Raw genomic sequence first — 15,523 nt, 5'->3', positions numbered from 1 at the left:
CATTGATCATGTTAGGGTCAGATTGTGCCCTGGTGCTATATAGGTACACAAGAGGATGGTGCAAGATGTCCAATCAAGCCTTGATCCCACCAAGTTTGCAGGGCATGATCAAAGTCCCTGCACTTCCCCAGCTGCTTTTCTTAGACGATGATTCTTATTATAAATATTCAGAAATAACCAACCCCATTGCACACATGGCACTTGGATGCCTTGGTTACATTTCCCTGCCACATCTCAGACCAGACTTTCAGGTGATGTCAATTAGTAGCTCCACTGACTTTGAGATTTACACCAACCGAGGATAGTGGCCTAGTGACCAAAAAGCAGCTGTGCTCTGAATTCACTTTATACATCCATGTTTTATTGGTTAAAATCAAGGTAAACTATCAGTTTTACAACCCCAGTTTCTTAGCAGCAGCAATCGCAGCAGACAGTGTCAAGGAGGGGCCAGCCAAGACAAGCAGTTGGCAATCGACCTTTAATGAAGAATTCACGATCCTGGCTCTCCCAGGAAGTGTGTGCGCATTGGTTGAAAATAAATTAAATGAATACACAGAAAATACTGTACTTGTTTTTAAAAATGGAGTTTACATACATACAGCTTTTTAAAAAATTAAACCATATAGTTTGTTAAAAATAAACGAAAGACACTAACACACTCCAGGATTATACAGACAGCTAGTAAACCTATATGCACAGTTCACATACGGTGAAGGTTTTCAAGCTTCAGCCATAAGCGTCAACAAGCACCCAAAGTACAGGAAGATACACTGCTGTGCATTCTCCCTCACACATCACAGCTTGTTCACAGTAATTGTACTCTTTTGTGGAAAGGGTCGATGCTCAGACAGATCATGCGATAACTAGGCTGGAAAAGTAGCATGGTCAAAAAGAAAGGGGCTTCACTTAACATCTGGCCTAACTGGACTAAATACATTTAGGCTCCATCACTATGATTTATAAACATTCTAACACCTTTTAGCCCATCCACACTGGATCATCTTAGAAACTGGCTCAACTGGAATAACTTTTAAACATGGTTCCCAAATTTGTCTACACTAAGTCTTTAACCAGGACTATAGGAAACAGAGTTTGGGTCATAGAATTTCCACTGCAATTATCCAGTACCATTACAATGAAAGCAAGGCCCTTAGTACCTCTGGGGGCGCCTGTGGAAATCCAAGATTGCTAAATAAAAATAGTATAAGCAAAGTGTAACTAGGGAGAAGCAGGGCACCCCGGTCAACACCATGGGTCTGATTTTCCAAAAGCATCAAGCACTGCCCCATTTAGGTCGATGGGAGTTGCAGGTGCCCAACATCACTAAAATTAGGCCCCACCCTTATAGTACCTTTGCAGCTATCATCACTTCCACTTTATTGCCCTGCAGAGAGAGGGGACTTATCTTGTGTTAATGCAAAGTACACACTCCCCCTGCAGAGCAGGACCTTAGAGGCAACTGAGACTAACTTCCATTGTCCAGCAGACAAAGTTAACAAAGCTGCTGTATTTGAGCTGTGAGACTTATCAAGGCTCACACAGGGGAACCTGGGATCAACTGTGCCCATGATGGCTGCGCTCCTCACCATTGAGATGACTGCAGGGGAGCTCTCCGGAGACAGGCCTCTCTACAGTTACAGACAGTCATCAGAACATAATCTTGGATAAACAGAGCATAAATCTGCAGAATACATAGTAGCAAGCAAGCACTGATCCCAATGCTACAGATGGATAGCTTGAGACTGGTAGCCACATACAGGCCCTGGGTTAGCAAAGCCCCGGGTTTATTTGTAATATGTTTTCTCTACAAAATGTTGATTTTCAGCCATTTTGAGGCTGCCCAGAGCTCCTCCCCACTGACTGGAGCCAGTCATCCGGGTAAGGAAGATTCAATTAGCTGAAATGGCTTCCCTACCACTCAAATCTATCAACCAGATCACTAAGACTGCAGTAAATGTGGAGTTCACTGAACTCCTCACCCTTTTGGAGAAAACAGGACAGTGCAATGAGACACCTGTTAGGTCTGTCCTCCTCACCAGCAATTAACTCCCAGTATCCTGGCTGCTCTTAGGTCCTGCAGAGAGCAGATTTAATTGATTCAGAGCTGCAGCATCCAGATTAAATGAGATGACTTGAAGTGGCTTAAAACCGTGACCCTTGGGCTAACAAAGCACAGCCAGAACCAGGGCCGCTACACCAGCGCACTTACGAAAGGGTGGTTTTACAGGCCCAGTCATCTGCACTTCTAGGAGTTGTCATTCAGTCCATCGACAGTGTAGGAGCCTGTAGCTGAGGCCATGATCTGTTGGTAATTACATGGCACAGAGACCCACGAAAGAGTCACACAGAGTCCACTGTCCTCCACATTCATTCTAAAGCCTTCCTCACAGGCAAGACATTGAGACTGTGAGCGAGGTAGGATTTGCCCGGTTTCACCCAAAAGGTGAGCAGCTCCATCTAGTGTTGAGCCTCAGAAAAAAAAAACCAAGGGCGCACACAAACTAGGAGGAGGCTAGTCACACTAGGAAAGTAACATCCATACGGAGCAAAGTTAGATATGGGAAGAAAACTGACCATGGTAGGCAGCTGTCTAGAATTAAGGCTGCAACATTCAAACATACTCCACTCCCTCATACCCTGTTCTTCCAATTATTGGAATATTGTTACTTTCCAGTGTGATGCACTCATAGCATCATTCTACCACACAGCAAGTTTCTTTTGAGAGGGTCAGAAAGACTAGGGCAGGGCAGGATGCCAGGGGATTAACCTAAGCAACAGAACTATGTCAGTCATTCCTGTACTTGGCACCCTCATGCCAATTCAAGGCTGAAATCTTCCCATTTGGTTTTATTATTTGCAGCAAACTGATCAAACCTTACTTTGGCAGTGTACAGTCATGAGGTGCAGCAGAGGTTAGTGGGCTTAGTACTTTTCAGTTCATTAATAAAATAATGTGGGGAATGTCTAGCACTCCGCAAGTCTCATTTTGTGGCTAAATCTTGGCACAGACCATAATTTGCAACCCTCTCAGATTAACCCTATCCTTAGATCTGTTAGCAAGAAGGAAGGGGAGGGGAGAACTACTTCCAAATGCACCTAACTAGATCTCTCCCCTAAATCCTTTTCTTCACACCCATAGACTCCAACTGTTATTCAGCTAGAAAGGCTGCGACTCCTACAGCCAGTTACCCCACCCATTGTCCTTTCTGTCTGCATACCTCAGCATGCCCAAGAGCCATTTGCACGTGTTCTGTTTAAACACTCAGTCCTGGGTACAATCCCCAGGTGACTCCTAACAACATGAAGATCCTGATTTGGAACTGCTGTGCAGGTCAATAGTGTTCCCCAACATGCAATGCTCCAGCTGCTCCTCCACAGCCAGCACCTGCCGCACAGCTTCCTCAAAGGCCACTGCCACATTGGTGTCATCCTTGGCACTGGTTTCCAGGTAAGGGTAATTCCCATTTTCTAAACACCATGCTTGGGCCTCTTCTGTGGTCACCTGCCTCTCAAGTTTGTCTATCTTGTTGCCGAGGACCACAAATGGGAAGTGGCCAGGGTCCTTCACATCTGCATAATAGACAAACTCCTTCTGCCAGTTGCCCAGGTTCTCAAAGCTCTGGCGGTCATCTACACTAAAGGTCAGCAGGCAGCAGTCTGCTCCTCTGTAAAAGGGGGTTCGCAGGCTCTTGAAACGCTCCTGCCCTGCTGTGTCCCAAATCTGGAGGGTCACAAAACGTCCATCCACTTCCAAATCGCGGTTTAAGAACTCCACCCCTATGGTGTGGAAAGCCTGCGAGTCAAACTTGTTGGTGACGTAACGGTTCATGAGGGAACTTTTCCCAACTCCACCATCCCCCAGGAGAATGACCTTTAAAAGCAGGGACTTTCCAGTCATTGCAGCAACACAAGAGGGGTGCAGGAGTAAGACAACCTAAAAAACAGAACAAACAGCTCCTTGAATAAAGTCTAGTTGATCCATCAATTAATTTCTCTGCACAGGAACAAAAATTTTAGGTAATAAGCTGAGTTACAGAAGTGTATGATTGATTGAACAGCTACTTGTCCCTATAACCAGAATCACTGGAGCTGAAGAAGAAAATAATTTCTGTCCCTAAGGCCTGATCTACACTAGAAATTTAAGTCAGCTTAGCTGCATCGCTCAGGGGTGTGAAAAATCCAGAGTGGTTAAGCCAACTTAACCCCAAGTGTAAACATTCTTCCATTGACCTAGCTACCACCTCTCAGGGAGGTGGATTACCTACATCAGTGGGAGAACCCCTCCTGTTAATGTAGTTAGCATCTACAAGAAAGCACTACAGCCATGCTTGAGGCACTTCAAGTGTAGACAAGCCCTAAGACATACCTCAACTGTCCCACCCTGAGGAATGGTCCCATTTCATTTCAGAAATAAAGAACCATGCAATGGAGGGTACAGAAAGTTATTTACACTAAAAGAAGGAATCACACAGCATTTTAAGTTCTGTGCCCTCACTGTAGGTCTTTGTCACACATTTTGCCTTGCATTTGGGTAGTTTGAGAAATACACCCCAAGAGGAAAGGACAGACTACTGATTTTACAGGAGTGCAGTACAGCACCATGAAGAAGATCCAACCACCTCCAACGTTTGCAGTCAATGGAGCTAAGGCATGTCAAAATCAAAGGCAAGTGATAAAGGGGATTTACTCACAAATTGATTCACACAGTGCCCACACCACAAATGGATGAGAATTTTTCATTTACCTTTCTCCCTGACACTATGGAACTGCGATTCAGACACTGTTTCCTCAAAAATTTTAAGAGATACTTGGCATTTTTATAAGATTTCACAATGTATTGTGACTTTGCTCTGAGTCCTCTTAATTTAGGGAATTTCAGAAAAATTGAAGGGGTTGTACCGTACAACTGGAGAACTGCTAACATAGTTCCTATTTTTAAGAAAGGGAAAAAAAGTGATCCGAGTAACTATAGGCCTGTTAGTTTGACATCTGTAGTATGTAAGGTCTTGGAAAAATTTTTGAAGGAGAAAGTAGTTAAGGACATTGAGGTCAATGGTAATTGGGACAAAATACAACATAGTTTTACAAAAGGTAGATCGTGCCAAACCAACCTGATCTCCTTCTTTGAGAAGGTAACAGATTTTTTAGACAAAGGAAATGCAGTGGATCTAATTTACCTCGATTTCAGTAAAGCATTTGATATGGTTCCACATGGGGAATTATTAGTTAAATTGGAAAAGATGGGGATCAATATGAAAATTGAAAGGTGGATAAGGAACTGGTTAAAGGGGAGACTACAACGTGTCGTACTGAAAGCTGAACTGTCAGGCCGGAGGGAGGTTACTAGTGGAATTCCTCAGGGATCGGTTTTGAGACCAATCTTATTTAATCTTTTTATTACTGACCTTGGCACAAAAAGTGGGAATGTGCTAATAAAGTTTGCGGATGACACAAAGCTGGGAGGTATTGCTAACACAGAGAAGGACCGGGATATCATACAGGAAGATCTGGATGACCTTGTAAACTGGAGTAATAGTAATAGGATGAAATTTAATAGTGAAAAGTGCAAGGTCATGCATTTAGGGAGTAATAACAAGAATTGTAGTTATAAATTGGGGACACATCAGTTGGAAGTAACAGAGGAGGAGAAGGACCTCGGAGTATTGGTTGATCACAGAATGACTATGAGCCGCCAATGTGATATGGCCGTTAAAAAAGCTAATGAGGTTTTAGGATGCATCAGGCGAGGTATTTCCAGCAAAGATAAGGAGGTGTTAGTACCATTATACAAGGCACTGGTGAGACCTCATCTAGAATACTGTGTACAGTTCTGGTCTCCCATGTTTAAGAAGGATGAATTCAAACTGGAACAGGTTCAGAGACGGGCTACTAGGATGATCCAAGGAATGGAAAACCGGTCTTATGAAAGGAGACTCAAAGAGCTTGGCTTGTTTAGCCGAACCAAAAGAAGGTTATGGGGGGATATGATTGCTCTTTATAAATATATCAGAAGGATAAATATTAGGGAGGGAGAGGAATTATTTAAGCTTAGTACCGATGCAGACACAAGAACAAATGGATATAAACTGGACATTAGGAAGTTTAGACTTGAAATTAGACAAAGGTTTCTAACCATCAGAGGAATGAAATTCCGGAACAGCCTTCCAAGGGGAGTAGTGGGGGCAAAAGACGTATCTGGCTTTAAGACTAAGCTTGATAAGTTTATGGAGAGGACGGTATGATGGGATAGCCTAATTTTGGCAACTGATCTTTGATTATCAGCAGGTAAGTATGCCCAGTGGTCTGTGATGGGATGTTAGATGGGGTGGGATCTGAGTTTGAGAATTCTTTCCTGGGTGCTGGCTGGTGAGTCTTGCCTACATGCTCAGGGTTTAACTGATCGCCATATTTGGGGTCGGGAAGGAATTTTCCTCCAGGGCAGATTGGCAGAGGCACTGGAGGTTTTTTGCCTTCCTCTGCAGCATGGGGCATGGGTCACTTGCTGGAGGATTCTCTGCAGCTTGAGGTCGTCAAACCACAATTTGAGGACTTCAATAACTCAGACATAGGTTAGGGGTTTGTTACAGGAGTGGATGGGTGAGATTCTGTGGCCTGCATTGTGCAGGAGGTCAGACTAGATGATCATAATGGTCCCTTCTGACCTTAAAGTCTATGAAGTGGGATAAACCCTAAAAGTTGGAGTGGCAGGAAAAAAAACTGAATAAAGTAAGCCTCTGTCACCTCCTCCTCTGTCATGAAGTACTCTATTTTCCATGATTCAACCTTTAGCTCAGCAGTTTCAGGTAGGCTGGATTTCATGTCTCTGACTCACTAAACTGATTGGTGGTTAAGGTAAAAAAGAGCTGATGTTAGTATAAGAGGAGTGGTTTGTTAGCTTATCTAAAGCACTCCAGGGAAACTAACTGACCCACGTTAAGCTGTAAGATTGTGTTTTCTCTTTCTGGAGAGTTCCCTATACAGCTCTGAAGGCATTTCTCAATCACGGAGCCCGTTTTTGTGCTGTTTTCTGTTTGCAATGCTTTTTTTCTGCCAAGGAGACTCGCATGCAGAGCTTGGTACTTCTCCAACTGAGCGAGAGTAGTGTTTTTACTGTACTTCCTCTTTTTAAAGCTGTTTTTAAAACAGTTATGCTGAACTCTTGATATAGCATAAAAAAGTGATCAATTTTAAGAGTAGGCTCTTCAGAAAAGGGACTTTCTTTATGCTTTTGCAACACCTAATACACTGAAACAATTCTATTCGAATCACATGATAATCTGCCTATTAAAGAGTTTCACATCAATATGATATGCTGTGGCCTTGTGAGAAGTGACCTTGTGAGGCTCAGCCTACTTCCTAATGAACAGGTGTCCACGTGCAAGAACTACCAGCACAACAGGTTCACATGTTTGCATCTTCTGCAGAAAGGCCAAGGACTAAACTGCCCTCTCTCCCCTAGAGACGTTCTACAAATTGGTGTTGAGACACAACAGAGGAGTGAGGGAGGTCCATACTGCTGCTGTCTAATGTACCTGTTCTAGCGATAAATGACTTCAGTCTCCAGGACTGTCAAGATGTCACCTTTCGCAGTCGTTACATTCACTAAAAAACAAAGAACAGTTAATGAGTTATCCACAGCTACACTCCATCTGCTGCATCTCCATTCATTTGTAATTCTGAATCGGAGCAAAGGACAATAACAGAATTTTCTTCATTTCTGACCTGGACACTAGTTTCGTCACCATCATACTGGAAAAGGGTAAGTTAAGGAAAGCTGGCAGAAGGGCAAAGGCAAATGAGCAACAAGTTCTGCAGTGTTTGTAACCCTGTCCCAAAGATGCTTCCCTCAGGACAGATAGAGCTGACACGCTGTGAAGTCAATAAATAAGGATTTGGCTGGACAACCAATCCACACACTCCAAAATACGATCAAGGGCTTGGAAATGTACCCAAAACCTACTAGCCAAAGGACTAAGCCTGTTAGCATGAGGCAGATATGAAAACTGAGGGCCCTTCACTATGAGGACCAGGGGAATGCTCTGCTAAAAGTTGAGCTCCCTGCCAACCTCAGCTCCTAGAATTCATACCAAGAGTCCCTGGACTCTGCTTAGGGACCTCATCGTTCATATCAGCCTCTGGCAAGTAAATGGCAGATTAATTTAAAACCAGCACTCCCACCCCCTTCTGCGTACTTAGAGGGAGAAATAGCTTGTTCCCTCCCAATCCCAGAAGCTCCTGACTTATCATTTAGGAAGGGGAAGAACTCCACTTCACTCTACACTCCAGCAGCCTGTTTTACATTGTTTTTTGTTTATTTGGTTGGTTTTGACTTTCTGCCCCAAGAGAAGTTACTCTGCTGTACAGAGCTCTTCTACATACCAACTGAATGAAACTGAGATTTACCCCAGTTTCTCTGCTGCAGGCAAAGTGAAACTGACCAATGTCTTGTTCATTTTGCTTCACTGCTACTCAGCAAAGACCTAAGTAAGAGTACTGAGCAACCTCTACGCCTAGTCAGGACAATAGCACTGCATGGGTTACACTGGTTGCAAAGGTAACCTTCTAGAAGTATCTCCAAAGAGCCCAGATTTTTTTAATAAAAGCTTCAATTCTGAACAAACTCCCCCCCACCCCCAAAAACACAGCACAGCTCCCCTGTGCCAGATGACCAAGGAAAGCTTCCCACTTACCACTGACAGCTGAAACCCTCTGATCCTCCTCTCTAAATCCCTTGTCAAAAGCCGCTTGACTTCAAGAGCACTTTACCCAGTTCTGCACATGTTGCTGCAAACCCCTCTGGTGGAACGAGCAGTCAGACATTATATTAATATCCTATCTATAAATGACTTACAGAGGATTAACTAGTGACTGATGGGTCAGTGTTTTAACAAATAGTTGATCAATTGGTATAGATCGCTATAGAGTCCAACAGGTAAACAGGTTGCTTATAAACATGACTTACAGCTATGACACCTACTGATATGCTTATAACCATCTATAACACATACCACTCATGTCTGTAACGTGCTTGTAACCAATATTAATAATTTAACCCTTTATAAACTATCAATGGACTCTTAATATCATATGTGACTGAATGTGCAATAGATGCTGCTCTGAAAGAAAAGAGTAAGTTTCCTTAATGCAGGTCACTAGCACCTGTCTATAACTAAGGCATAGATATGGTACAGCAGGTGGTCCGTGTTTAGGCTACATCTAATTTAATAAGTCTCTCCCTAGATCCATTAGCAGCTTCAGAAGAAAGCAAAACCGGCTTTGTAATGAATGTGTCCAGCTTTCTATCACTGTAAGAGGGAGATGAGAATTAATGCTCAGAGCCCAGCATCCCTCACTGCAAGCACCTGGGTTATGCTCCAACATGGGAGACTCAATTCTCCCCCTCTCCCTGGCTCCCTGTAACATCACATGACCACCTCAACACACAGGGCAATAGCACTGCAGCAGTGCTGGGCCTCATGGGCCTACGGATGGGGGACATTCTCCGGCTGCCCAGGCAACAAGACAGTGCCAGGACCTGCCTGGGGACAGGGGGATTGATGTCCACAGGTCCCAGGACTAAGGTGGGTGGGAGGGGTAAAGCACAGGGATCCTCAGGGGGTGCCAGGTAGGGCAGTGAGGGGGGTGCCCAGAAGGTAATGAGCTCCAGGGGTGGGGGCAGTGTGGGGAGATGCCTAAAGACAGGGTGGAGGATGCCCAGGGTAATGAGCCCCAGGTGTGGGGCAGCAAGGGGGCAAGGTGAGGGACACCCAGGGGTACTATGCTGAGTGGGGGTGCTGGGAGCAGTCCGGAAGATGCTATATTGGGTGGAGGAGAGGGTGCTGAGCCCCGGGGGGAGGGGGAGGCAGGGAAGAGGGGCAGAAAGGCTGGGGGCTGCTATACCAGGTAGGAGACCCAATGGTGCTGGGAAGCTGGGTCATGGGAGGCAGGGTGTGGACCAGAGAGGGAAGGCCCCAGGAGGGCAGTGGGGAGCAGAGTGTGGGAGGTGCAAGAGGTGCTGGGCCAGGTGGGTCTGGGCTACTAGGGGAGGCGCTAGATCAGTTGGGCCTTGCTGGGGAAGGTGGGGGGCCCAAGGTGCTGGGCTGGGGACAGAAGGTTCTGAGGAGGTGGCTTGGTGGGTGCTCCAGAGGTGCTGGGTTGGTGGGAAGCAGGGCAAGGAGCTTGGGGAGTGTTTGGCCCTAGGGGGCTGGGGAGGTAGGTCAGTAAGGAGCCCCCAGGCTGCTGGGCCAGGTGGGTGCTGGGCCCGTGAAGGGGAAGGGGGCTGGGTTTGTAGGGCCCACAGGGTTGCTGGGCTGGGTGGGAGAACCATGGCAGGAGTCCCAGTGGCACTGACAGAGGGTCTGGGGTGCTGTGCTGGGTGAAGGGGGGCGCTTGGGAGGTGGGTGGGGGGCTGGGGATAGGTGGGGGGCCCAGCAAGGTTGGTCAGTGAGGGGCACACCAGGGGTGGGCACCAGGACGGGGGGAGGGCTGAGAGGCAGGGCGGGGGGTTTCTGAGGGACCCCGGGGGCAGAGCCGGGCGCTGGTGGCGGGGGATCAGCAGGAGGTCAGTGAGGGGCGCTGGGGACCCCGGGGGCAGAGCCGGGCGCTGGTGGCGGGCGCTGGGCGGGGAATCAGCGGGAGCTCCGGGGGAAGGGAGGGGGGCGGGTGAGGGGCGCTGGGGACCCCGGGGGCAGAGCCGGGCGGGGGGGTGGTGAGGGCGGTCGGTGCCCTCTGCACCCATCCCCGGGCCGCGCGCCCCTTACCGCAGAGCCGCCGCCGCACCCGTCCCCGCCGCCTCCTACCTGAGCCGGGGAAGGGGAAGGGGAAGGGCAGGCGCCGGCCAGCCCGGTGTGTTCCCCGCCCTGCCCGCTACCGCGCATGCGCCCGCCGGCCGGTTACAGGCGGGTTTGCTCCCTCCCGGGCACGCGCCGCGCGCACCACCAGCCGTGGGTGCTGGGGGTCGGGGTTAGGAGCTACCTGTCCCCTTTGGCCCCGCCCCTCACCCCTGCCACGCGCTGCTTTTCCCTCCCTCTCCTTCCCCCTCGTCCAAAGCCCCCCCCCTCGCTGTGCCCAAGACTGCCCGCCCCCTTCGAGAGGCTGGGGTTGGGGTCGCTGCTCGCTTGAGCCCTGCCCCCCGCCACGGGGCTGGCATCGCCATTCAGCCCATCACGCACTCCTCTGCACCCCAGATTTTTGGCAAAAGTAAGCTTTTGTCCCAAATGCCCACTGCCAAAAAATCAGGATGGTGGATTTTTTAAAAAGGCTCCAGAGGTGATCCTGGCAATTACAGGCTGGTAAGCTTGAGTACCAGGCAAATTGGTTGAAACTATAGTAACAGAATTGTTAGACACATAGGTGAACATGGTATGTTGGGGAAGAGAGAACATTGCTTTTATAAAGGGAAATCATGCCTCACCAAGCTAGCAGAATTCTTTGAGGGGTGGGGGGTCAACAACCATGTGGCCAAGGGGATCCAGTGGAAATAGTGTACTCGGACTTACAGAAAGCCTTTGACAAGGTCCCTCAGCAAAGGCACTTAAGCAAAGTAAGCTGTAATGGGATAAGAGAGAAGGTCCCCTCATGGATCAGTAACTGGTTAAAAGACAGGAAACAAAGCGTAGGAATAAATGGTCTGTTTTCACAGCATAAAGAGGTAAATAGCAGGATCCCGCAAGGATCAGTATTGGGACCAATGAGGTTCAACATATTCATAAATGATCTGGAAAAAGGGATAAACAGTGAGGTGGCAAAGTTTGCAGATGTTGCAAAATTGCTCAACATAGTTATGTCTAAAGCTGACTACGAAGTGCTACAAAGGGATCTCACAAAACTGGGTGTCTGGGCAACAAAATGGCAGATGAAATTCAATGTTGATAAATGCAAAATAATGCAGATTGAAAAACATAATCCCAACTATACATACAAAATGATGGGATCTAAATTAGCTGTTACCACTCAAGAAAGAGATCTTGGAGTCCTCATGGATAGTTCTCTGAAAATATCTGCTCAATGTGCAGCATCAGTCAAAAAAGCTAACAAAATGATAGGAACCATGAGGACAGGGATAGATAGTAAGACAGTAAATATCATAATGCCACTATATAAATCCATGGCATGCCCACACATTGAATACTGCATCCAGTTCTGGCCACCCCATCTTAAAAGATATATTAGAATTGGAAAAAGTACAGAGAAGGGCAACAAAAATGATTAGAGGGATGGAATGGCTTCCATATGAGGAGAGATTAAAAAAAGACTGGGACTATTCATTTTAGAAAAGAGGTGACTAAGGGGGGGCAGAATATGATGGAGGTCTATAAAATCATGACTGCTGTGGAGAAAGTGAATAAGGAAGTGTTGTTTACTCATTCACATAGCTCAAGAACCAGCAGTCACACAATGAAATTAAAAGGCAATCTGATTAAAACAAACAAAAGGATGTACTTCTTCACACAATATACAGTCAGCCTGTGGAACTCATTGCCAGTGGATGTTGTGAAGGCCAAAACTATACCTAGATTTAAAAAAAAATAGATAAAGTTCATTGAGGATAAGTACATCAGTGGCTATTACCCAAGATGATCAGGGATGCAACCCCATGCTCTCGGTGTCCCTAAACCTCTGACTGCCGGAAGATGAGACTGGATGACAGAGAATGGTTCACTTGATAAATTGTTCTGTTCATTCCCTCTGAAGCATCTGGCACTGGCCACTGTCAGAAGACAGGATACTGGGCTAGATGGACCATTGGTCTGATCCAGTACGGCTGTTCTTATGTTCTAATAGCGTGCAGACCCACTAAACCCATCCACTTACAGTTCTGCACTTAAGTATTAGCTGCAGATTCCCCTGGCTAATCAAAATGCCTGGAAGAGCACTCATCTTCTGGTGCCACCACAGCAGCATATACTACCTCCACTGCTAACATGATTTTCAGAGGTGCTGAGCACCCACAACTTGTTGCAGTCTATGCGAGCTGTGGGTGCTCAGCTTTCAGCCAACCAGTAACCTGATCAAAACATACTCCATTCCTACCTAGTATCCCTTCTGGGCTTCGACTGTACTAACTTCTGGACCAAAGGAGGAAAGAGCCACATTCATACACTAACATACTCTGTGTTTGTACAGCACCCAGCACAATAGCATCCTGATCCATGATGGGCTTGTAGGTGCTACAACAATATAAATAATACAAAATAATAGTAATAAACAAGATACTGAGTCAAACCCCATCAAAACAATATATACTGTACTATTCACTAGGTAGAGCAGGTCAGTACCCTAAACATGACCCTTTGTACTAGCAGACTGCCCCACCCCCAGCACAAATATGCAAAATAAAAGCAGGGTCCTGCCAAATATAAACTCAGTGACCACAAAATGGAAATAGTAACAGAGAAGACAAAGTGCAGCAGCAACCCAGGGAGGAACATTGTGCAGCCAAGCAAACTGAGATGTTTGCTACATGCTAAGCAAAAAAAAAAAAACATGAGAAAGACTCTTCATCAAATGATCAGAAATAGCAAGAGACAAAGGGGGAAGGAAAGTGATGGCAGAAACAGCATGGAGACATGCAGCAACCTGCTATCAAATCAAAAATAGACTCAGACAGGAAACAGACTCAGGGGATGAAAGCCCATTCACTACCATGAAGTCCTAACCTATGCTGCCTGATTTGTGAGATCAGCTGCTGACAGTGTTCTCTCTTTTAGCCCCTGATTCCAAGCTTCCTCCCCTTGGAGTCAATGGAAAGGGCTCCCATGGATTTCAGGCAGCTTTGGATGAAGCTTTAGCCCTTTGGTAATGCTTATAGAGCATATCATGCTGCTAATAAAGATGGGTTTAATCGAATGAAGCAGGTCTCTCCCAAAGAACAGTAGCTGCGTGACACAGCTTTATGTTCCTAGTCAGTCAGCCAGCCTGGGCTCTGTGCATGGGGTCCACCGGGCACCACACTTGACACTAATTAGCATTTTGGCACCTTTGTGGGTAATCTCAACACAGGGACCAAGGAGAACAGAAATTGAACTTCCCCTCTAGCAGCAGAGGGATCGTATGAAAAGAGCCTGCATTATCAGCCTCAGATTCTGAGGCTCAACAGGGGTTCACGTCTCCTGGTCAATCTGGCATATTTCAGCAGCACTAAATTCCCTTGACAATTGTTAAAGAATGCAATTTAGCCTAACGTGATGGAAGACTCATCATTGTGTTAAACTAGCCTTTTTTCACAACCATATGAGAATACTCATGCTACTCCTCCAGGAACTAAAAAAGTTGTGTAGATCTGATAAGAGCTGTTGCTGAATTGGGTGACATAGTCATAACACAGTTTGGTCCCATCCACACGGGCCTATTACAATAGGTCGCTCAGGGGTACCATTGTAACAGTCCTCTGGCTCAGCTGGGGTTAATGGACCCAGAGCGGTAGTGCTGATGCAAACCACATTAGCCACTGTTAAAATGCATAACTTTCTATAACACTGTTACATTGTTGTAGCGTGTGCAGGGCCTTATTGTTCTGGTTTGTGAGGGAATCATCTTTACGGGCAGAAGGGAGGTTGTTTTCTCTGGTATTGGCTGCCAGCTGGGATCAGACCAGCTTGTCTGTAATTTGCCATGATCTCTGATTGTGCTGAAGGATCTCTTCTCTTAATTCCCAGGGAGGAGGGAAACTGCCATCCCCCATCTGGATGCCGACCCAAAGGACAGCAATATGTACTAGCTGCTTCACAGCCCACTTTCACAGTCTGGGCACATACAGTAGAAATCATGGAGACACTTTGGCAAAACTAGCAGGGATTATTGCCCCAAAACTGGGGGTTCTGAAGGGCTTTGGTTGATCTGCTGCTTGGCCTTTCCTTCCCTTTTATCTTCATAGCAAATAGCATGGTAAGAAACATGGGGTTTCACTCTCCATATTTAAAAGAGTAACAGACTGGGGGTTGAATCAATAGTTTTGTGACATAAGGCCCAGGATTGGGAGCCAGGAAATCTGGCTTCATGCCCAGTTAGCCAGAGATTCACTGTGTGACCCTAAGCAACTCACTTGAGGTCCTGATTTGTACTGAACTATGTTCAGGGCAAAATTCAAGTGGTTGGTGGGAACTTCAGGTGCATTAGGCCGTTTACCTCTCTGTGTCTCAGTTTCCCATCTGTAAAATGGGGATAATCATGCCTATTTGCATCTCAGGAATTTCGTGAGATTCATGGCTCAATCCAAAGCCCATTGCTGTCAATGAGTGTCTTTCCACTAATTTCAAAAGGTGCTGGATCTGGCCCCTGTACGATGCTTTGATCTCCTCAGTTGGAAGGAGGGGTACAAATACAAAGAATAATTTTTCTTATTATTTTAAATGCAGGAAAGTCTCATCTAATGCTGGGTTAGGGCACTGGACTCAGGAGATCTAGATTTGATTCCTGGTTCTGCCACAGACTTCCTATGTGATCCTTGGGCATGTCACCTGATCTCTCTGTGCCTCAGTTCCCAGGTGTAAAATGGGGGTCCTTATGCTCCTTTTGTCTGTCT

General features: G+C 46.4%; 1 protein-coding gene across 4 annotated transcripts; it reads right to left on the bottom strand.

The window, feature by feature from the left end:
* Positions 1-339: 339 nt before the first annotated feature.
* RAB9B (RAB9B, member RAS oncogene family) lies at positions 340-10,941 on the bottom strand. Of its 4 annotated transcripts, none has more exons than XM_039489708.1 (4): positions 10,800-10,934; positions 8,691-8,796; positions 7,533-7,602; positions 340-3,934 (listed from the first exon to the last, which is right to left on the bottom strand). In XM_039489708.1, exon 4 carries the CDS (start codon positions 3,896-3,898, stop codon positions 3,293-3,295), a length of 606 nt encoding a protein of 201 aa, XP_039345642.1. In that variant the 5' UTR covers positions 3,899-3,934; positions 7,533-7,602; positions 8,691-8,796; positions 10,800-10,934; the 3' UTR covers positions 340-3,292. The 4 variants fall into 4 exon arrangements, with proteins under 4 accessions (XP_039345642.1, XP_039345643.1, XP_039345644.1 ...); XM_039489709.1 differs by having other exon boundaries at positions 10,761-10,857; XM_039489710.1 differs by lacking the exon at positions 8,691-8,796 and having other exon boundaries at positions 10,800-10,941.
* Between the last annotated feature and the right edge of the window lie 4,582 nt (positions 10,942-15,523).

The sequence above is a fragment of the Mauremys reevesii genome, linkage group 9, assembly GCF_016161935.1.
Source record: "Mauremys reevesii isolate NIE-2019 linkage group 9, ASM1616193v1, whole genome shotgun sequence".
NCBI lineage: Eukaryota > Metazoa > Chordata > Testudines > Geoemydidae > Mauremys > Mauremys reevesii.
Note: the sequence above shows the minus strand (reverse complement) of the source record. Positions and strands in the feature narration are given on the sequence as shown.